The sequence below is a fragment of the Gymnoscopelus braueri genome, assembly GCF_963280865.1.
Source record: "Gymnoscopelus braueri genome assembly, chromosome: 22".
Lineage (NCBI taxonomy): Eukaryota > Metazoa > Chordata > Actinopteri > Myctophiformes > Myctophidae > Gymnoscopelus > Gymnoscopelus braueri.
This window is the reverse complement of record NC_137624.1, coordinates 39,405,052-39,426,915: the sequence shown is the minus strand read 5'-3', so window position 1 is coordinate 39,426,915 and position 21,864 is coordinate 39,405,052. Positions and strand designations below refer to the sequence as shown.

Genomic DNA, 21,864 nt, shown 5'->3' with positions numbered 1-21,864 from the left:
AACCCCGGTTTCAAGCGGTCTTCATATGGGCATGTCACATCTGTGATCGTAGATAAGCCAGATGTCGATTTATTTTCGAATCAACATGAAACAAATAATTTTTATTTATTTATTTGTTCAAGGTTTTTTTATTTCATATTTTCACATACAGGTCTATAACAAAAGGCATACAAAAACAGTGAATGTATGTTACCCCTCCCACCCCCCCAAAGTTCCCGCTCCGAAAGAGCCACAACCCTGGTATCTTATTGTACCATTAACACAAAGGACAATACAGACAAATAAGACACAATTGCAATGAAATAAATAAAAAATGAAGTATACACAGTAGAATATATATATTTTATTAAAGAAAAGATTTAAAATGAATAAAAAAAAATACACAAAAAATATAATACAAAAACAAATTCAAATTCAGTGGGGTCAATTTATGGGTCATTAATGTCAGCAGCATTCAGTCTCTCTATATATGTAAAAAAAAGTTTGCCAGATGGTGTAAAATTTCAGAGCACAACCCCTTGTGGAGTAGCGAATTTTCTCCAAAGTCAAATGATGCATAACATCATTAACCCATGATTTGAAAGTTGGTGGGAGTTTTTCTTCCATTTAAGCAGTATCAGACGCCTAGCCAAAAGGGATAACCTGAAACAAATTCGAATACAATTTTTATATTAAAGGCTTAATGACATTCACTTTTACACCACATTCAAAGTCTTTGTCCTGGTCCTTCAAAAGTGTACAAAAAGTTTTAAGTGAAAATTCCATTCCAGTGATCCATGGCAGGTGTTTTTCTCTCACATTTCTAAAGCCTTTTCAACTGCAATGAAAAAATAAATCTTTGCCTGCGGGTGTCGCTGGTGAGGGATTTTGCCTGTCAATCATCGCCTCTGCTCCGCCCCCCTCAAAGGAAAGGATAGGGGAGGGGAGGGGCGAGGAGGAGAGTGGGCGGGATTAATCGACTGTGACCTCACTGTCGAAGGGCCAAGCTCAGATTACTTTTCAGCCTAATTATTCAGAAAACCCCAGACCACCGAAAATCCACTGAATGTTCTAAGTTCAGTTTTTTTGGGTGTAATTGAGGTCATAAAACCCCAAATAAAACATTGAAAATAAAAAAAGTGAAAATGAATGTCATGATACCTTTAATGAATTAGTCTGATTAACTACTTACAAGCTGATCTACAAGTTCACAGGGATTGTGTGGTCTGCAGACCCTCTGAACAGTTAACTGTAACTCTTGTGTTGTGCTTGTGTGCAAGGCTCTGCAGACCCTCTGAACAGTTAACTGTAACTCTTGTGTTGTGTTTTCTTAACTGTAACTCTTGTGTTGTGTTTTCTGCAGGGCTCTGCAGACCCCCTGAACAGCGCCTTCCACCTCACATACAACATGGTCCTGAACCTGCTGCGTGTGGAGGAGATCAACCCAGAGTACATGCTGGAGAAATCCTTCTACCAGTTCCAGCACTACAGGGCTTTGCCCGGTGTAGTGGAGAGTACGTTTGTCCATGCAAATAGAATAAATACACTCGGGGTCCCAACTTAAATTACTATATATTTTTCACACTTTTAGAGCATTTAAAAAATATATATATTCAACATTTCTATGTAAAAAGTATCTAAGTAAATCGGAATAATTTCCTGCCAAACACAAGCATACTGTGTGATGACAACAGCAAGTCCTTTTGAACACTAATGAATCATGATTTAATGTACTTGTGCGCAGGTGTTTGTCATTATAGAGACACTGTTGGTTCTGCTAGTCTGTCTCTGCTAGTCAAAATGTTCTCATTTAAAACTTTAACGGTACATTAAAATATTAAATATGTATCTGACAACATTTGAGGTGAGAAATAAGCAATGCAGTAACATAAATGTGCTCTCTCTCTCTCATGTTGAAACGAAATATTCACATTTGTACAAACGTTTTTGAACATTTGTGTTAATGTGGTTAAACTGTATCTGTGCAGAGATGAAGAAGTTGGAGGAACAGTATCATGCCATCGAGATCCCAAATGAGGAACACGTCGTCACCTACTTTAAGATCAGACAGCAGCTCGCCAAACTGGGCAAGGAGATCCAGGAGTTCGTCCACAAGCCCAAATACTGCTTACCCTTTTTACAGCCTGGACGACTGGTCAAGGTAAAACACACACACTTAACATGAATGAAACAATAACCAGCATCAGTTATTCTCACATGTTGCGTAATAACTTTTTTTCTTGCGATCCTTCAGGTGAAAAATGAAGATTCAGACTTTGGCTGGGGCGTGGTCGTTAACTTCTCTAAGAAGACCAACGTGAAGGTATATTATGTCACAACACATTGTGTTTCGTTGCTGTCGGGCAGAAACCTCTTATCCCCCATATTCTAACGCTTTGTGTTTGTAAATTAACGCCCTGCTGGATCATACTACGGTGTCACACAAAAGCGTCAAAAGTAGTAGATCTGCAAGCTGTAAACACGGCGCAAAGCAATGTGTTTTGAGCTTGTAGATCTGCTACTTTTGCTGTTTTTGAATTTGGATCCTGAAAAGTAACAGACAGACGGTTTGTCTGTTTTGCTTGAATGCAGAAGAATGTACATCTGTGGATGTGTTATTTTTTTCTTACGTTTTAGTTGTCAACGATAACCCTGTCACACATTCTTCAAAAAATGTAAAAATGAACAATTCAAAACTAACTCAAACTAAAATGAACTAGTGAAATATAACTGCTGTATCATCATCTTTGTTTTAGTTTTTCCCACCATCATATCTGATATCATGCATTCTTTCATCCTACCTTTTTCAATTTCTATAAATCAAGGCGTTCTTCAGAGTACTTGGAAAAACAAACTAAACAAAAACTAGTCAATTCCTGACATTGCTTATGTACTTGTAAAACCGACTAAAACTAAACTGAAATCAAACGCCAAACTTAAAATCCAACTGCTTGAATATTTTTAAAACATTTAACCGTGGAGTGAGACTAATGTTCATTTGGTTGTGTGTACTGTAGGCCGGTTCAGACGCAGAGCCTCTATACGTGGTGGAGGTCCTGGTCCACTGCAGTAAGGAGAGTGTGAAGGACTCTGCCACGGAGGCTGCTAAACCTGCTGCCCCGGGAGAGACCGGAGAGATGCAGGTGGGTCCAACAACACACACACACACATAAAGATACACTCGGCACACACAAACAAAGACTGGAGAGATGCGGGTTGGTGCAACACATGCACAAAGGTAACAAAACATCAACTGATGCACAAACTTGGACACATCATCAGTGTTGTTACCTTGAGTCACTGGGTGTTTCGGGTCTTGCAACAGACACCCTCCTCCAGGCGACCCAACCGAGGCTGATCAGACCCCGGCCTGTGTCCAAGTGGCATGCTACTGCCCCCATTGTCTCCTGGGGGTAGTTGTGGACAGTGCTAATTAGGGGGTTAGGTTTAGCCTGGCACTAGCCAGGCCGACAACGTGGATCCCCTCACCCATGGCACATTGTGAGTTTTTTTGTTGGTAGGTATATATTCACTAGTTTTTTTTAAAAATGTATTTTCCAGGTGGTTCCAGTAATGCTGCATCTCCTGAACTCCATCAGCTCAGTCCGGCTCTACATCCCCAAGGATCTGAGGCCCTTTGACAACAGACAGCTCATGCTGAAGTCTATACAGGTATTTATGGCAAACATATGTTTTTACATATTTATTTATTTACATACATTTATTCATGTCACTTTAACCATGCACGTGGAACTATTATATAATATTTACCAGCTGCTAGTTGAATACGTTTTTCAAGCAAGTCTGACTTCCGTAGTGCCATCCATCTATCTAGCCCAGTGTATATCAACCCTGGCAAACGTCCCAATTTTGGGCCGGGGCTACTGCTGAGGTGTGCCGCGCCGTTTGAAGGAGGTTTGAAAAAAAAAGATTTTGAAAAAAAAAAAAAAAAAAAGATTTTTTTTTTTTTTTAACAATAATAATAATCAGGCATGCAAACAGCCCCGAGGTGAAAAGGGTGACAACATGCTGTTTTTTTTCGGGTCAGGTGTCACACTATTGCCCTATTTGGATTCAAAACGGCTAGTGGAAGCTGAAAAGCTACAAGTTTGCATGTCTGAATAATGCAAAAACAGAAATATTTGTTTGCATTTGCTTTTTTTCTCCCCCATATATTTTCATGATAAAAAAGTGCGTATCGTATCGAAATCGTATCGAAGTTGTGTGCCCAATATCGTATCGTATCGTTTCGTGAAATGTGAAAATCGGCACACCCCTAGTGTGTGTATATAGATATACCGTATATATATATATATAATTATATATACCGTATATCTAGGTGTGCCCTGGGATTTTTTGGCTATGCCAGGTGTGCCTTGGCACAAAAAAGGTTGATAGACACTGATCTAGCCATTGCAAATATTATGTATATTGGACATTGTATTTTAGATTTTGCATATTTGCCTTCCTGTTATTTTACCAGTTCTGTGTCATGTGTTCCTTTCTGCTCTATTCTCTCTCCCCTATTCTAACTCTTCCTGTAACTGTGATGTTGAGTCAAATAATTTCACCCACTCTTTTACACTTGTTAATCGTTTCTCGTCTCTCCCTCTCTCAGGAGGTGCAGAAACGTTTCCCGGACGGCATTCCTTTGCTGGACCCCGTGGACGACATGGGCATCAAGGACCCCGCCCTGAAGAAGGTCATCCAGAAGGTGGAGGCGTTTGAGCACCGCATGTACTCCCACCCGATGCACAGCGACCCCAGCCTGGAAGCCGTCTACTCCCTCTGTGAGAAGAAATCCCTGGTAAGATAATGTGTGTATGGTATAAAATACTAAGGCCTGATTCCTACTTGGTTGTGCATTGTGTCATGCGTTGAAAATAGAAAAATGTGACGTTGTGAACTTGTACAGTAGATCGGCTATTTTCGGTGCACGACACAGAGAAAATCAGTGTTGATTTTGACAGCAAATTTTGATTTAGTTTTAGTCATAGTATTTTGAATAAAATTCCATATCGTTTTTCTCACATTTTAGTCATCTGAAATGTTTTAGTTTTTGTCTAGTTTTGTCGACTAAATCTCATAAGATTATAGTCGACTAAATCTACAGTTGATTTAGTCGACTAAAATGTATTGTGGCGGTGCCTTGATGGCGTCGTAATGGCTGATTTTACACTTGGTTGCATGCTGAAAATAGCAGATCTACAAGCTGACAACGCGACACGTGAGCTTTAGATCTGCTATATTCAGAGCGCAACAAGCATAAAATGACTTGTCTTTTAGTTCTACTGGATCTCTTCTCCACTAGTTCCCTCACTAACATTTTAGTCTAGTTTTTATTTGACAAAATTGTCAATATATTTAGTCTTAGTTTTAGTCATCATAGCTTAGTTTTGGATGGGTGGAAATGGTTAAACAGGGTTCATGTGGTTAATAAACATATTTTTGTACACGGATAACAAATATGGTAGGAAAGATGTTTGAGTCTGGAAAAAGTATGGGATTTTGAAGTAGAAAATGTGTAGGAACCCTGCTGGTGTGCAACTACAATAAGTCATGCTGAAATGTCAAGCCCCATTGAAAGTAAACAATAGCCCAGCGTTGGCTCTTACCAGAGAGAAATACTGCTTGGTTTTATCTTTATTGTTGATTCAAATCAACGGTAAAGATAAAACAAATTAAATAAATATAATAAATTAAATAAACGTGAAATAAATGATGCAGAAATGTCAAGCCCCGCTGAGGGCTGGAAACAATAGGCTATAGCGTTCGCTCTTACCAGTGAAATACGTCTTTGTTTTATCTTTACTGTTAAAGCAAAAATAAATCATATCAGCGCCGCTTGATAGCCACAAATGACCTTATGGCTTACGCTATTGCTCCCTTTAGAAGCAGGATGGGCGGTGGTGGTGTACTCGTACAGACAAACGCAGGAAGAGCTGAAGGACAATATATAGACTTTGCCCTGTGTTCATAGGCCAACTGGCAGAACGCCCAGAGATCCACCTCTTTTGGACTTAATGAAAAGGTTATCAGAGGAGTGCATGGAAATGTTTAAGAATGAAAACAACCGTTTGGAAGTCTTGAATTGCCCCACGACAGAAAATAAATTGAGATTTGGAAATCAAGTAAAAAAATATGAGTGTAATTCAGTTCCTCAACATTGCAGCAACAATAGCAAATGAAAGAATTAAGAATAACAAGTAGTAAGGTAAAGAAATATCTTCATGGCACACGTTGAGGGTCTTCGAAGGTGCTGTGTGCGTGGGTCCTACTGATAAATAGTATATTCATAAATATGTGTGCACTATGCAGTACATGTTTTAGGGATGGGACGGCTGGCTTTGCTGCTTTCAAAGTATCCTACTGACATCAGCTACTCGTAATATGAGCAGCAATGTTAATTTGTATAAGTATGATGTTATACTACCACATTTAACCCATTCAAACCGGGAATGCATCTGTTTAACACATTGATTGCCAGAGTTATTTCTGATTTTTTGCAGTTTATTGCCTGAGATTTTTCATTGGAAAAAAAAAAGTACTCAGGAGCTGAGATACAATTTTTTTAAGTTTTAAGTTAACAAGGAAGTGGATAGGAGTCTAGATCTTCGACTAATCATATCTCCTTGGTCTTTGGGTCAAATTAATTTCTTTTTTTTTTCTTTTTTTTTTAAACATTTTTTTTCTTAAAAACGAGTTAACTCGATCTTGGCAATCAAGTGATGGATTTTAAAAACGAGTAAAAACGAGTTAACTCGTTCTTGGCAATCAATGTGTTAACCTCTTTATCCATATTTTATACTTTGGCTATTCAGAAATAGCAGATATACGGTGCCGCGCTATGAACTTGTAGATCTGCTATTTTTGTGCAAATCTTTGAATACATATATTTTTTTCCGGGGGGGTGGGGTCAACATATTTTGATGGGGTCGACGGCCAAATATCATTTTGGGGGTCCTTGACATGAAAGGTTTGAGCACCACTGATATAGCAACAATAGTCTTTCAGAAAACTGTTAGGATTTAGAAGACATTTGTAGAATTGAAACCTCAGGTTTTAATGGGTTAACCGTGGAACACTCTGTGCACACATTGCCCAAACGCCCATCCCTAATGTGTATATATAAGCATCTATCTACATGTGTATATACTGTACAGTTGTACGCACGTTTATGTGTACTTACGCTTGTGTGTGTGCAATCGTAGGTCAAGTGTCGGTCAAGTGTCGGGTGCCTGTGTGCACTAGGATGTTTGAATAGTATAATAAACGTGTGATTGTGTGTGCATAGCTGGCTGTGTGTGGTAGTAGGCAAAAGGCCAGCCTAGTAATATCAATCATTCATAAATGTTAAGTAGCTTTTTTCGGAGCCTACTGCCCTTGGTCTTATGGATGCGGAACTGCTTGCCATGCGGTTGCATCTGAAAACAGTCCATGGGCTGAAGTCTTTGATAATCCTACGGGCTTCACTGACCCAATGCCCAAAACAGTGGTGTGTGTTTGCTTGATTCATTTCAACGAAGCAATAATTCATGAGAGGGAATGCGATGCCTGAGCTACAGCGCTAAGGCTTAGGCCTTGTTGTGCCTAAGAGCACACCACACAGCAGAGCCAATATCTCAGAGTTATAGTATGACCTTGAGTGTATTATTTGCTTTATTATTAGAAAACCCAAACTGCTTTGATTTTAACAGCTGGCAGGGGTTGTTTTCCGAGGTTACAGATAAGGTAAATGAGGTAGATGCATTTGGTGTGCTTTCATCATGAGGATATCGGCACCTATTAGAATGCCTCTCAGCCAAGCAAGGTCGTAACTAACTGGTATGCTGGAACCTCACATTAGGGAAATGAAATCTGCACCAGAGTCAACATTACCTAACATGTTCCTCCTGAGTCCTGATGGAGGGGAAAGGAACTGGTTGGAATAACGTGTTCCTTCCACGCGCTACGTCCAACCTGGGAACCTCCCCCCTGTCAGGTGATAAGAAGTGGCTTGCTAGCTCCTCATGCATTGAAGGAGGCATGACCTCAGTTCTGGGCTCTCCCTAGGCTGGCAGAGGGAGGGTAGTGCCCAGGATTACATAGGCAATTGGCACTGGGTGGAAAAAATGGGTTACAAAATTGTGGGATAAAAAATAAATACAAATAAAAATAAAAACTAGACTAAAATGTTTGGGAGGGACTAGTGGAGAAGAGATCCAGTAGAACTAAGACAAGTCATCATGGGTGTCACAGACCGAAAATAGCAGATCTACAAGCTCACAACGCATTGTTAGCTTGTAGTTCTGCTATTTTCGGCATGCAGCTAAGTGAAAATCAGCCATCTCGATGGCATCACAGCCGCCAAAAATAAATTTTAGTCGACTAAATCAACTGTAGATTTAGTCGACTCAAATCTTATATTTAGTCGACTAAAACTAGACTAACAGTAAAACATAACTAAAATATGACTAAAACGAAACAGAATTGTATTCAAAAGACTGACTAAAACTATGCTATGCTGTCAAAATCAACACTGTTCTGCCCCAGTGCCGCATGCGACAATAGCTAATCTAAAGCACATACAGTACCATGCGTTAGGATGCATTGTGTGTGATTGTAGATGGGCTAGTTTTGCGGTTGACGACACTGGCATGCAACTAAGTAAATCAGGCTTTGCTCCGTTCCGCTCCTGACCTTGGTTAACCGTCTGTGACTAAGCCTCTTTAAGTTCTCCCTAGTAGCTTCCACTTTGATCCCCACAACACAGCAGTATGCAGACAGTACATTGCCCCGTTCAGGCATACAAACTTGTCTGTGAAATCCTCAGTTTTTCAAATCAGAAATGGATCCACTTACTGTACATGATTTGTGCAGATCTGATGAAAGTGAATGAGTGTGATGTGTGCCTAAGAGGGGTCAGGGGTTATGTCCTCTTTGGACTGAAGGCTGCTGGCCACACTGTCATTATGACCATAGACATATAAAGGTAGACGCCTCCTTCGGCTCTGAGGCATTGGTATCTCGGACGCCATTTTAGCGTAGGAAATCTTCCCTGAAGCTTCCGCGTGTGTCACAAAAGGGGGCGTTCGGTAGGCCAATCAGAGGCAGGTGGGGGCGGGACAACTACATTCTGACAAGTCTTAGAAAAGACGCACTGTGATTGGCCAGTAGTCAACGCGCTGTGAGCGCTGTGATTGGCCAGTAGTCACTTTGAGTGTCCGTTTGCCTACGCGAAAATGGCGGCCGCGATACGAGTTGCTCCAACGAACTGCAGAGGCCAATGAGGTATCTAGGTTTCTATATCTATGATTATGACACCATGCACTTCTGTTTCCTGTCTTTCCCCTGCTCTCACATCCTTCTCAACGTATTCACCCCTAACCAGTTTGCTTTCTCACCTAGCCACTACCTTTATGTGTTGTTTATCAATTAAAGACGGGGCAAATGATCATTTTAAATCCTAAAGTAGCTATGTTATAGTTAGATATTATCATATAAACCAAATATACATTTTGGAAATCACTGTTTGAAGTGTTACATTTTAATCCATTCTAACCAGAAACGCATTTTAGATTTCAACCGATTTAACCATATTTTATGCTTTGGCTATTCAAAAATAGCAGATATACAAGCTCATAGTGCCACGCTATGAGCTTGTTGTACATATGAATATACATATATTTGAATAAGGGACAGTCAAATTGCACTGCTCCCTACGTTGAGTTTTCATACCATGTGGACCAGACACATGTGTGTCCACTTAAAACCTGTTTTCAACAACAAAGCTTTCTACTCCAATGCAGAGTCTTCATTGTTATTTGCTCTCTAATAATAGATACTGCTTGTGTGTGTTGGTCCTCCAGCATGCTGTGGTGATTAGCGGTAATGGTTAAAGTGGATAATGGACTCAGCCAGGGCACAGATAGGTGGATGGATGGATTTGATGCGTGTTTACAGAGTACTACACTGTGAAATCCTCAGTGTTCACTTGGAACTCTTGAGAGTCTACAACAAAATGTAACCAAACTAGAGGTTCGAGTCGCTACATGGCCCTCACATCTAGATCTAGTAGCCAACAATATAGGCTGTATGCTATTATTACAGTTATTGTGGTCATGCACATGGCTACATATTTAATGACACGCAATGCAACAACAGAGGACTGCAAACAGAGGACTGCGCAGTGCAACGTCTTCTGTGGTCGGTGACGAAATCTCTGTGTCTGTCTTACACACACACACTGTCTGACTGGCAGCGCACGTGAATATTTTGTTCCGCGTGGGCATTAAAAAAGTTTGTCGAGAACGCGCGTGCACACTTATTTTGTGAGTTCAAAGCGTGTCCACATGAGAAATGTGTTAAAAACACCGCAAGTGTCGCGTGGTACAGCGCATTTGGTTACCTTGAATTGTGTTTGTCGTTGCGTTGGCAGGTCACAGAATCGGACCATAGACGTCTGATTCTGTGACCGTAGTTAGTGCATCAAATATGGGCCAGAAAACGAATGCAAATGTATGCTGAATAATTAAAAGTATGCAATGACTACAGGCATAGATTTTTTTGGCAAAATATTTAGGAAATTGGACACGTGGTCTACTAGAACGAAGCTCAACAAAGAAGGCGAATAAACAGGAAGTGTCGAACCACAAGCCAATTGCATAAATAGAGATTTATTATTATTATTGTGTGCTCAAGGTCTACGCAGATGTTTTAATTGGACTCGACTACAATACGCTAACCTGATCACTTGAATTTAACTGTTGGATGCAGCAGAACTTTTGGAGAAACTTGTGTGTGTGTGTTGTCAGATCGCAGCAGATGTCAGAACGGCCAAACGAGAGCTGAAGAAGGCGAGGACGGTCCTGCAGATGGACAAACTGAAGTGCAGGAAGAGAGTCCTGAGACGCCTGGGCTTCGCTTCTCCCTCCGACGTCATCGAGATGAAGGGACGCGTTGCCTGTGAGATCAGCAGGTAGACGCACACGCCTAACACACACGTGTACACGTGACGCATGCGGTTATTATTATAATAGTAATAATTCCTCCGCGCTGTAGATGGGCCTTTCTACTAATTAGTTGTAATTTCTAACAAGAAAAAAAACAACCTTCGGGATCCCGGGAACCGAAGTCAATTCCCGGGACGGTAAATACCACCGGGATTCCCGAATCCCGGGAATCCCGGTGTTAAACCCTAATGCGTACACATGACACACATGTACACACACCCCTAACACACACACACGTGTACACATGACACACTCTTGCACATGTTGATGTGACTGTAGAACTAACCGTTGTGTTGTGGTGTTTGTGCAGTGCTGATGAGTTGCTCCTGACAGAGATGATATTCAACGGTCTCTTCAACGATCTGACGGCTGAACAGGCCACTTCCTTACTGTCCTGCTTCGTCTTTCAGGAGAATGTAAGAACACACCCACACACACGCGCGCGTACGTGCATGCACACATGCATGCATACAGATACATTCATAGTGTACAGTGTGGGTGGATATGCATACTGTTAAAACCCTGTCAATGTTCAGGCATCTGGGAACGAGGGAAGCAACAAGCTGCTGGTGTAACTTGAGGCAATCAATGATTGGTGTCTGCTGTTCAACGGTCAAATTAAGTTTGTTGAGAGTAAGCTTTAAAACAGTCGGCACAACAACTAAACACAACTCTCTAAATCAAAGCTTTCAGTTTAAACAACGGAATACCAAAAAACTACCAACCGTACAAGTGAGGAATTAATAAAACAACTTGGATGAATGAATAGAGAACAAAGGAGGAGGCTGCGGGGTTGTGGCACCAAACCAATAAACAAACAAAACACAAGTTGCTTCCTGACCCGGCAGATCCACAATATAACTCACTACAGCTGCAAACGGCTGAAAGGAACAAAACAAAACCCTACCTATCCATACTAACCAGACCTGTCAAACATAACATTCTATCTGGTAACCACCTGTTAAGCTCAAAGAGTGTTTTTAAAGTGAACGAAATCACAGGTTAACACAAAAGCAGACGCACAGAGATGGACTTTATCGTCAGAGTGACGGCTCGGGGCAGGGTTGTGATTGGTGGATGGGACTAGTGACGAGTAGAGGGGAGGAGGAGACAAGGGAAGACTAGGGGCGACAAGACAAGATAAGACAAGAGGGCGCGAAGGAGGCGTTTTCACCGAAGGAGTTCCCTCCGACACAGCCAGTGACGTTTTCACCGGACCTAATAGACCAGTGGTTCTCAAACCTTTACATTTTAAGGGCCCCCATAACTCTGAGAGTGTACACTAAGAGTTACAGATCTGTAAGGGTCCATTTGGCACCCTGATGGTCCCTGGATCCCACTTTGAGAACCACTGTAATAGACATTGAGGGGACACGGTGGTGCAGTCGGTAGCGCTGTCTCCTCACAGCTAGAAGGTCCTGGGTTTGATTCCGGCTGTGGGCGTGTTCTCTCCTCCGCGTCATCAGTGCCCATACCCTAAGGTGGGGTTGGTGAAAGGGCCTTTCTGTGTGGAGTTTGCATGTTCTCCCCGTGTCCCCTATAGGGTAGGTACCCTCACAAAAAACATGCAGTAATCCTGGTCTCTATACTGCCTCCCATCCTGGTTAGCCGAGGCGCCTGATGGAGGGGAAAGGAACTGTTTGGAATAACGTGTTCCTTCCACGCGCTACATCCTACCGGGGAAACTCGCCCAGGATTACAGCTTAGGCCAGGGATGGGCAACTGGCGGTCCGCGGGCCGCACCGTTTTTTTTGTTTTTTGTGTTTCCACACTCAGAGCGAGTGTGGAAATTTAGTGGCCCTCACCATCTACAAAGTTGCCCACCCCTGGCTTAGGCAATTGGCACTGGGTGAAAAATGGGTTACAAAAAAAAATAGACATTGAAATGAACTGCACCATATAACATAAGAGCTGTTAATCACAGTGGGCAGAAATATCCACATATTTCTGTTAATTCCAGGTAAACCGTTATTGGGCCTTTTTAACCAATATAACGGGCGAACAACCGTTTTCTCATTCTAAATGCATTCTTGGCGAGCTCCAAACCACTGAAACTAAAGCACTTAACCCTTTAAGACCTGGAACGCTTCTGTGTCACTTTTTCATTTGAGCTAAAAAAAGCATTATTTTACACTTTGGCTATTAAAAAATAGCAGATATACAAGCTCATAGCGCGGCACCCGGCTACGAGCTTGTAGATATGCTATTTTTGAAAAATTGTGAAAATGTGTGCAAATCTTTGAATATATATATTGTTTAAAGCGAACATTTTTAACTCTGTTCTTTGCTTCTGGGGGTCCCTGGAACTTAACATTTTGAGATAGGGGTCCGCGGCCAAATACATATCATTTTGGGGGCCCTTGACATGAAAAAGTTTGAGAACCACTGATATAGAAACATAAGTTTTTCAGAAAACTGTTGGGATTTAGAAGACATTTTGTAGAATCGTCTTCGGGTCTTAATGGGTTAAGTACAAACTAGTGATGTTATGATGCCTGTTTTGTCCATGAGGCAACCCCTAGCAACAGATGTCTTCACGAAAACCTTTGATCAGCCTCCATATCGGCACACGATCCTCTTCACACACAACAAATGACACAATGATTGTGCGTGTCAATGTGTCTCATAGGGGGCTCTTTTGGCTCCTTGCTGTTGTGTTTATAGTTCTCTTGTTCTCCGTTTTCTCATCTTTGTCCGACTGACTCACTCAGCTGACATGCAGCTGTTCAGCTCTATCTAGTTCCACACAAAGGCTCTTCTGTTTATTATATGCACAGCTGAGCCCATTATTAAGTTTCACCACTTAAGCCTTGTTTTACGTAACCTTCATCGTACAATGGTTTCGATGCCTTGTGTGCTTGTAGATCTGCTATTTGCGCTATTTCAAAAAAAGTTGAAAATGTTTGTCTATCGCTAGTTTGAAAGTGGTTAACCGCATAAACCCCAGTGTCCCTCTTTTGGGGCAAACATTAGGCAAAAATAGCCGATCTACCAGCTCACAATTTACGGGTTTGCAACGCCTTCTTAACACATCGGGTGCCAAACACGGTCTGAACCGTGTTTGCGCAGAGTAGCGGTCCGGTGCCGAACACGGTCCAGACCGTGAAATATGTCTTTTTGTTTTTTTCGTTTTTCTCCACACGGGCGGGGCTAGAGCAGCTCTGGGAGTACCCATTGTGATCTTGAGAAGGATAGGCCAGATAGATCACCGGAAAAACAAAAACATGGCTCCCATCCACTTCCTGTCTATTTCCTTCTTTAAAACACCTATATCTCCGTATCTGTTTCCGGTGGGGAAAACCGGTCATGCGCGATGCGCGATCCCCCCCCATTGTAACTCGCGAGTGAAATGTTATCGTTCCAGGCTGTAGCCAGGGTCATCGCGCAACATGAATGGATGTTTTTTTTTACATGGATTTGCTCCTCGTGGAGTCTAGAGCTTTAAACAGCAAAGCGCAGTCAATGGGGAGAATGCTGGCACCCAACGTAAGTTGTTATGAAAAAATGCTGGCACCTGATGTGTTAATACTGTGTTTTTATTTTCTAATTCAGGCCAGCGAGATGCCAAAACTGACTGAACAGCTTGCTGGGCCACTGAGGCAAATGCAGGTAAACACAGAAAAAAACACAAAGCATTTATGGTTCATTGTACCACCGTGCCGCTTTGCCATGCGACAGGAAAACATCACATTGTCACCCTTTTACCCCTGTTGCAAATAATTGATTTCTTGCCATTCATTTTTAAAAACCCAATATACTTAGTTGACGGCGGTCCCCCAGTGCTCTATACTGCTCTTCTATTCTTTCCCTCTACACAAAATCTCTTCGAAATAATGATTTTACTTTCAGAAGAAAGTTTATTCTAGTAGTAGTATTAACCCATTAAGACCTGAGGCCGCTTCTAAAGATTTTCTAAATCCTAACAGTTTTTCGGGAAAAAAAATTAAAAAAAATTTTTCACGATTTTTCAAAAATAGCAGATCTACAAGCTCGTAGCGCGGCACTCGGTGCCGCGCTATGAGCTTGTATATCTGCTATTTTTGAATAGCCTAAAGAAATCTAAAAGTGACACAGATGCGTTCCAGGTATTAATGGGTTAAAATAGACATTTGCGCTGCTTTTCTGACCCTCAGGAGTGTGCAAAGCGCATCGCCAAGGTGTCAGCAGATGCCAAGCTGGAGGTGGACGAGGAGTCCTATCTGAACCAGTTCAAACCCCACCTCATGGACGTGGTCTACACCTGGGCCAACGGAGCTTCCTTCGCTCAGATCTGCAAGATGACCGATGTCTTTGAAGGTCAGATATTAGACTGCTGCATCACATCCAGGCTTTTTCCCCACCCGGTTTCAATTGTTCCGTTTTGACCATGTACAGTATATTTTATTTTATATACTAATAGTATGAAGGTTGATTTTTAAGCTCTCAAACCCGGACCGAATCCAAACTAATTGTAACATTGTTAAATTGTGTTTCTATGCAACGTATCAGAATACATACACAATTTCTCTCAATGTATCAGTTAATCAATATTGCTTTTGTCAGCCCAATAATTGTAGTGTGGTTAATGATCATAGCAGTTTTGTAACATCGTTAGAATCTCACTGCAAATCAACATGGCAGTTACAGGAATAGTTAGAATATGGAAAGGAGAATAGCGAGGAAAGAAACACAGAACAGGTCAAGTAACAGGAAGGCACAGTCAAATAAAATATGCAAAGTCCAACATACAGTAAATAAGGTCCACTACAGAAGACCGAATGCTATGCTACTGTGTATCTATGCATGCATTATAATGTGTGTGTGTGTGTGTGTGTGTGTGTGTGTGTGTGTGTGTGTGTGTGTGTCGCTGCAGGTAGCATCATCCGCTGCATGCGGCGTCTGGAGGAAGTTCTGAGACAGATGTGTTCGGCTGCCAAGGCCATCGGCAACACTGAACTGGAGAAGAAGTTCTCTGAGGGTAAGAGGAGCCTTGAGCATGATTCACACTTCATTATACGACACTATTATTATACTTAAACCCTGTAGGCTTATGTCAGCCATTAGTCCGCTCCACAAATTGTAGTTTATTAGCTATGAAACACCAAATGAAATGAAACAATATGATCTGTTCTACTGGAGGGAGACGCATGATGTCACACAAACTGATTTTGTAGATTTTATCCCAAAACATGTCGTGTGTAAACAAACACCAGCGTAAACAAGATGTCAGAGTCAAAAATACATCATCCATCAAGTCGGCATGAGACAATTTGTGGTTACCAATGTTTGGTTGTTGGTAAAAAGCATCTTTTGTTCAAATGTGGCGTAAAAACTAGGGCTGGAAATCGCTAGGTACCATTCGATTCCGACTCAGAGGGCTACGATTTGATTATATTCCGATTATTGCGGAATGTGTCAATTTATGTGTCACTGTCAACTCCAAGGTTATATTTGCCAAGATCAACAATTGCAGAAAACCAACAAGAAAATAAACAAGTCCTTTTTTTTAAATATAATACTGACTTATAACAAAAGGCTTCTCAATATTCTGATAACCAACCAAAATCTGGCTTCTGCTCTGTGCAAGTAGCAATGATAAAAAAAATATATAATAATAATAATCGATTTGACATTTGTGAATCGATTCATAATCGTCCATGTCAGCATCGCGATTAATCTATGAAACGATTTTATTTTCCACCCCTGGTAAAAACATAGTATGAAGTTTTTAGCGTTTGATTGATTTGATGACTTCCATATCTGGGATTTTGAAAATATGGGATTCAATGCACTTTTATTTCCAATATTTAGCCTATAATCCTTTCATGTATTTCTGTGTCTGTCTTCAGGAATTACAAAGATCAAGAGAGATATTGTGTTTGCTGCCAGTCTCTACCTATAAACACCTTCCTCATGCACCGCAGCTCACATTTGAGGACCTCTACTTTTTTTTTACTGGTTTAATAAACTGTCAACGGACAAAATGTACAGAATTATGGTTGTTTATGTACGGTGTAATCCAACTTTGCGCCGTGTGGTTATTGAAAAATAATACAAGTTGATTATTCCACTTATATCATGGCCACCTCCCACACAAGAATTAACATGTATAAGAAGTGTTCATTTGTATTTTAGAGCGACATGACCTTTAAATATATGTGGCACAATCTTCATCAACCTTGGAATAAATATTACCGTAATTCTATAGTGAGTTGGAGATGCTCTACTTAAAGGAGTAGTTCACCCAAAAAATTACTTATTTTCTATCAATTACACATTGAATTCATGGATTTTTTTCCTTTTTGTCACATTCCTAAGCCAATGATTTGATGACCAGGTGTATTTCCGGTAGGAGACACAAAGAGTCTACTTTGAGTCTCCTACCGGATACATTAGCATCTTTCCGCTGATAATCAAATTATTGGCTCATGGATTTTTTTTTTTAATCCATGAATTCAAGGCTTCATAGGGTGTGCAATCGATAGAAATAAGTATTTTTTTTGGGTGAAGTACTCCTTTAACGACAAAGGAATGAATGTTGTCTGTCCATGTTCCAATTATCTTAACCATCTGTGCATCATCTGTCCTGTTCAATCTATTCCTGTCGACTGGATTTGTGTTTTATATTCCCAAATTCTTATCGGAGTGGATTAGCAATTTTTTGTATTGAAATCTTTGTATTGGGCAAACTCATCTATTGGGAGTTTTTTGTATAATTAGTCATGCCATGGTGTTCCGCACGAAAATAGCCGATCTACAAGCTCACAGCTCGTCATGGTGCAATGCGCTGTGAGCTTGTAGATCTGCTATTTTCGCTGGTACGCCAGGTCGAAAATGGTTACGCTGGTGTTATTTTAAGCTATGGTCTGATCAAGGATAACGGTGAATACTTTCATTCAGGAGCAAATCCTTTGTACTGAATGCTGAGCTGTTGACGCATTTATGCATTAAATGCATGTTTCATGTCGCTAGCCTTGGATTTCTGGGCCAGAGTTCACAAACCCCTACAGTAGTAGAAGACGACATCATTGTAGTAATTTAAGTGAATATTTCTGTTTACGTGTTTTTGTTTATGCCCATTATAATAAGTAAAGTGGTTCATTGTGATTTTATCTTGACTTGGCAAACAAATACAATTTAAGACTTTATTTGTAATCATGGCTTTATTTTTATTTTCTTAGTTTAATTCAAAAACCAGGACATCAACAAGACATTTGTACATATCTGTAACACGCTTTCAATAAAAAAAAAGTCTATATAATTTCTTCTTACTTACAGATTATACAAAAGTATGGTATCAGTTTGCTTATCTTATGTTTTATATTAATTCTGGGATATACAGGTAGCTGTGCTAGCAGCAGTTAGCAGTACAGCAAAGGCAACATGGGACTCAAAACTGTCTTTATTTCCAGCTTTGACCCAAACACGAGGCAAGTCACATTGATTTGTGTAGAAGGTTTGGATTCTGATTGCAGTGACGTTTTTATTTCAGAGTCAGCGTCTCCTGACGTAACCTCACTCCGTCAAATGGAAGAAGCTTGCGACACACATTTTGTTTCACAGCGTACTTGCATCTGAGACTTCGGGCGCAGAATCGATGACAGACGGAGTTTCATTTTTTCAAGCTACTAGGCAGGTGATTGGATGATCCCGCCCCTAGCAGCCGCTGATTGGTTCGTATGCGCAGCGGTTCGGGCAGCTTTACTCTGTGAGCAATCCCAGACCCTCCTTCCTGAAACCAAATGCAATGCAATGCATGAGATTTCCGGAGGGAGGGGGTGTTTACCAGGCTACTCCTGACGGGCACCACTAGTAAGGCTGCCCTCTCGTCTAGGGTTTTTCTCTACCAAATCCTAGCCTTATGTATTCTTTCCTCATTGTTTGATATGCTACCCTAACCCATGAACCGTTTGAAAATAAGTCGGCTCCCCACTCCTTGCCTATGGCAGTGGTTCTCAACCTGTGGGTTGGGGTCCCCACATGATTTTGAGGGGGTCCCCAGATGACAGTGAAGTGATAATTTAAGGACTGTTAATACCTATAAAAAAGGCCATCACTGCATCAAAAGTAATTGACATACTATAAAAACTGCTCAAACATTGGCCAAATTGTCAAATAATATAAGAGAGGCAAGCATTGTGAAAATAGCCGATCTACAAGCTCTCAACGCCTCGCAAACGAGGCGTTGTGAGCTTGTAAATCTGCTATTTTCACAAAGTTTATCTGGAACTGAGTCAAACAAAATGTAATGCCTAAACTCCTACAGTTCAAATATGATTATGTTGGTGGGTCGGGCCTGAAAGGGTTGAGAACCACTGGCCTATGGCAGCTGAAGCGAGACGATCTTGGCTACTACTGGAACTTCATTTTGGTTTTGTCAAGTTAAGAGGTATTTGGTGTAAATGTATCAATTAAATTGGTTATCACTTTTTGCATGGATACAGCTATAATTGTAACAGCCATTTAACCGAAGTGCATCTTGCGCTGGAATATCCCCCATAATAATGCAGTAGTGGGGGAAACATGGGTGTCGGAGGGGGTGAGCAGATTTTGAAGTTCGATGATTACGAGGCACAAAAATGTTTCAACCATTCTGGCAGGAGCTTTAAGGGGCAGAGCCCCGAGTCTTATAGGCAGAGTTTACTGAGTCAGATGCTGACAACACACTTCAGAAAAGAGGAGAAACACACACACACTGAGATCTATCGTGTTATGAAATCTTCATACTGTGCAGATCATTTTCATACCCTGTGATGAAGGAAAAATATCGCACAATGCAGCTTTTAACACTGGACCCAACAGATATAATATTTGCAGTCAGACAAAATTAGAAAACAAAACTCAAAATACATTAAATCATAGTGGTGCAATTTAACTTAATTAAGATCGACTCTCTAGATCAGCAATCGATGTGGGAGTTGCTGACTCCCAATAACGGAAAAGCACAAAGCAGGGGTTACATTCACAGGTTTTCCCTCGCCAGCAGTGGTTGAACCCTTTTTTAGTGGGCACACACATGCAATAAAAGTCTTCCTCACTGACTCAGCAGGTACATGCTGTATAATGGTTCCTGTCATCCAAAAACCTTCAGCCCCGACATAACTGTCAGCCACTTCAGTTGAGCTTGAAGGCTCGATTTAAGCCCCATTCATACTAACATCACGCGACCAGTGTCGCGCGCGCCGCAAATAGCCGACCTACAAGCTCACAACGCGTCGCGGATGCGACGCGTTGTGAGCTTCTAGGTCTGCTGTTTGCGGAATGTGATTCTATTGTGCGGACAGAGCATAAATTAGGCATTTATAGGCGCTTATGTCATCATCACTTTACTCCTGGTGGAGATGCGGTAAGACTTCGTCTTTGTCTCTACCTTTGCAGCCACTTAAAATCTAGTATTAATTGAATCTGGAGAGCAGCAGCCAAAATGTTAATAATGCAGTCTCCTCCTCCCCCTTTTGTTTAGTTTTTTTGTAAGATAAAAGATGCACGTTCATCCTCTTAGCTTATGTGGATTTAAAAGCAAGGACAATGAAGCACTTCTACAACACACATACTCCCATCAGCAATGCTCTATATGTCCATGCAGAGTATATGAGAGTAAATGGAGAGAGAGAGTGTTTGATCTCGTTGTTTCCGTGGGGCTTTTTTTTAGTTAGTTGGGGCTGTCAAAGTTTGCGTTTGTGGCTGACTCCTGGAGGGTTGTGTGGGGGATGTCGGATTCCTTCTGTGGCTCCACGCGGTTTTTGAAGAAGCCGGATACGCAAAACACCTGTAAGAGAGAGACAGAACAGTGTGTGTCATTGTTTGCAGCTGCATTCCCTTGTGATTAGTTCATGTCTGTTAAAATGAAGGTAACTGATGACACAATTAATTTAAGGTCCTGTAAGATAAAGCAGGCCTACTTACCACCAGAATGGCCATAAGAGCGCCCTGTATCAGTCCGGTCAGCACATCGCTCCAGTGGTGTTTATAATCGGACACCCTGGACAGGCCTGTGTAGACCGACGCAGCGATCAGGAAGAACTGAAGGGTGGGTCTCAGGAGCCTGGCCCATTCAATCTGGAGTCTGGCCTGGAGGTACAGCTGAGAGACAGGTGCAACAGTTAGTAGAACGAATTGATTAAAAAACATTTTTATAAAATAATTGATTTGGGATAAAATACAAATTTCTTTCTAAATACAATAGCAAAAATAGCAAAAGAAAAGCAGATGTACAAGCTCCCAAAGCGTCGCAAGCTTGTAGATTGGCTATTATTGCTACATTTACTTTAATATAAATAAGAAATATAGAAAACACGTTTCTCGATTATTCGAGGAATAAAAAATCTAATCAAATCAAAAAGTAATCGGTAGACTCATCGCTAAGAAATGTATTTCAGGGCTTTGAGCGCAAAGGGCATTTGTGACATTTTGGCAAAGGGTCAATTGTGTTCAGGGCGCTCGGTCAAGCCGGATGCACCATGGCTGTGCCACCCCCGAGCGCCACTTGTTATCTAATCTAACAATTTATGTCTTGCCGTTCCTTAATGACAGGGCGGAGATTATATGAAAGCCTTATCTTACTGGAAAGTTCTGTCAATGTAACGTCATCCTTTCCGATGTGACATAAATCGGTCACTCACAAGGTGTTTACAAAGAGCTGTTGCTGTTCAACATGTGTCTCTTATGTATATAGACCTATGCTTATCTTCCTATTTTACACTCCTAATGCAAACACTCACTTAAGTCACTTAATTGGTTGTGAAAGAAAACAGACACTCCTTTTGTAGGTAATTTATTACAGCTATTTGGAAATTCCTATTTGGTTTTCCTGTACTAATGGGTTTTGTCTCCATATGAATGTTGCTACCTGGGGTTGAAACGGTGGGGTGGGGAGCGTCTAGCTTTGGGAGAGCTCTTGTCTTGTCTGTCTGCA

The 21,864-nt window shown here is 41.2% G+C and overlaps 2 protein-coding genes across 4 annotated transcripts in view; one reads left to right on the top strand and one right to left on the bottom strand.

Moving 5' to 3' along the window:
- Window positions 1-19,664, top strand: part of mtrex (Mtr4 exosome RNA helicase) — a 38,386-nt gene extending 18,722 nt beyond the window's left edge. The window contains exons 16-27 of the mRNA XM_080420514.1: window positions 1,343-1,493; window positions 1,968-2,140; window positions 2,234-2,302; window positions 2,997-3,122; window positions 3,541-3,651; window positions 4,598-4,786; window positions 10,773-10,936; window positions 11,281-11,386; window positions 14,523-14,579; window positions 15,104-15,266; window positions 15,823-15,927; window positions 16,799-19,664. Of these exons, the coding sequence (XP_080276640.1) occupies window positions 1,343-1,493; window positions 1,968-2,140; window positions 2,234-2,302; window positions 2,997-3,122; window positions 3,541-3,651; window positions 4,598-4,786; window positions 10,773-10,936; window positions 11,281-11,386; window positions 14,523-14,579; window positions 15,104-15,266; window positions 15,823-15,927; window positions 16,799-16,851 (1,467 nt within the window). The 3' untranslated portion in view covers window positions 16,852-19,664. The remainder of the gene's footprint in view (window positions 1-1,342; window positions 1,494-1,967; window positions 2,141-2,233; window positions 2,303-2,996; window positions 3,123-3,540; window positions 3,652-4,597; window positions 4,787-10,772; window positions 10,937-11,280; window positions 11,387-14,522; window positions 14,580-15,103; window positions 15,267-15,822; window positions 15,928-16,798) is intronic.
- The window catches only part of plpp1a (phospholipid phosphatase 1a), a 91,364-nt gene that overhangs the window by 39,792 nt on the left and 29,708 nt on the right, over window positions 1-21,864 (bottom strand). For 2 of the 3 annotated variants that reach the window (XM_080420515.1, XM_080420517.1), the window contains exons 5-6: window positions 20,856-21,032; window positions 19,806-20,718 (exon numbers count right to left, since the gene is read on the bottom strand). In XM_080420515.1, the coding sequence (XP_080276641.1) occupies window positions 20,602-20,718; window positions 20,856-21,032 (294 nt within the window). In that variant the 3' untranslated portion in view covers window positions 19,806-20,601. Of the gene's footprint in view, window positions 1-19,805; window positions 20,719-20,855; window positions 21,033-21,864 lie in introns of those variants that run through there. The other variant, XM_080420516.1, reaches the window with a different exon arrangement.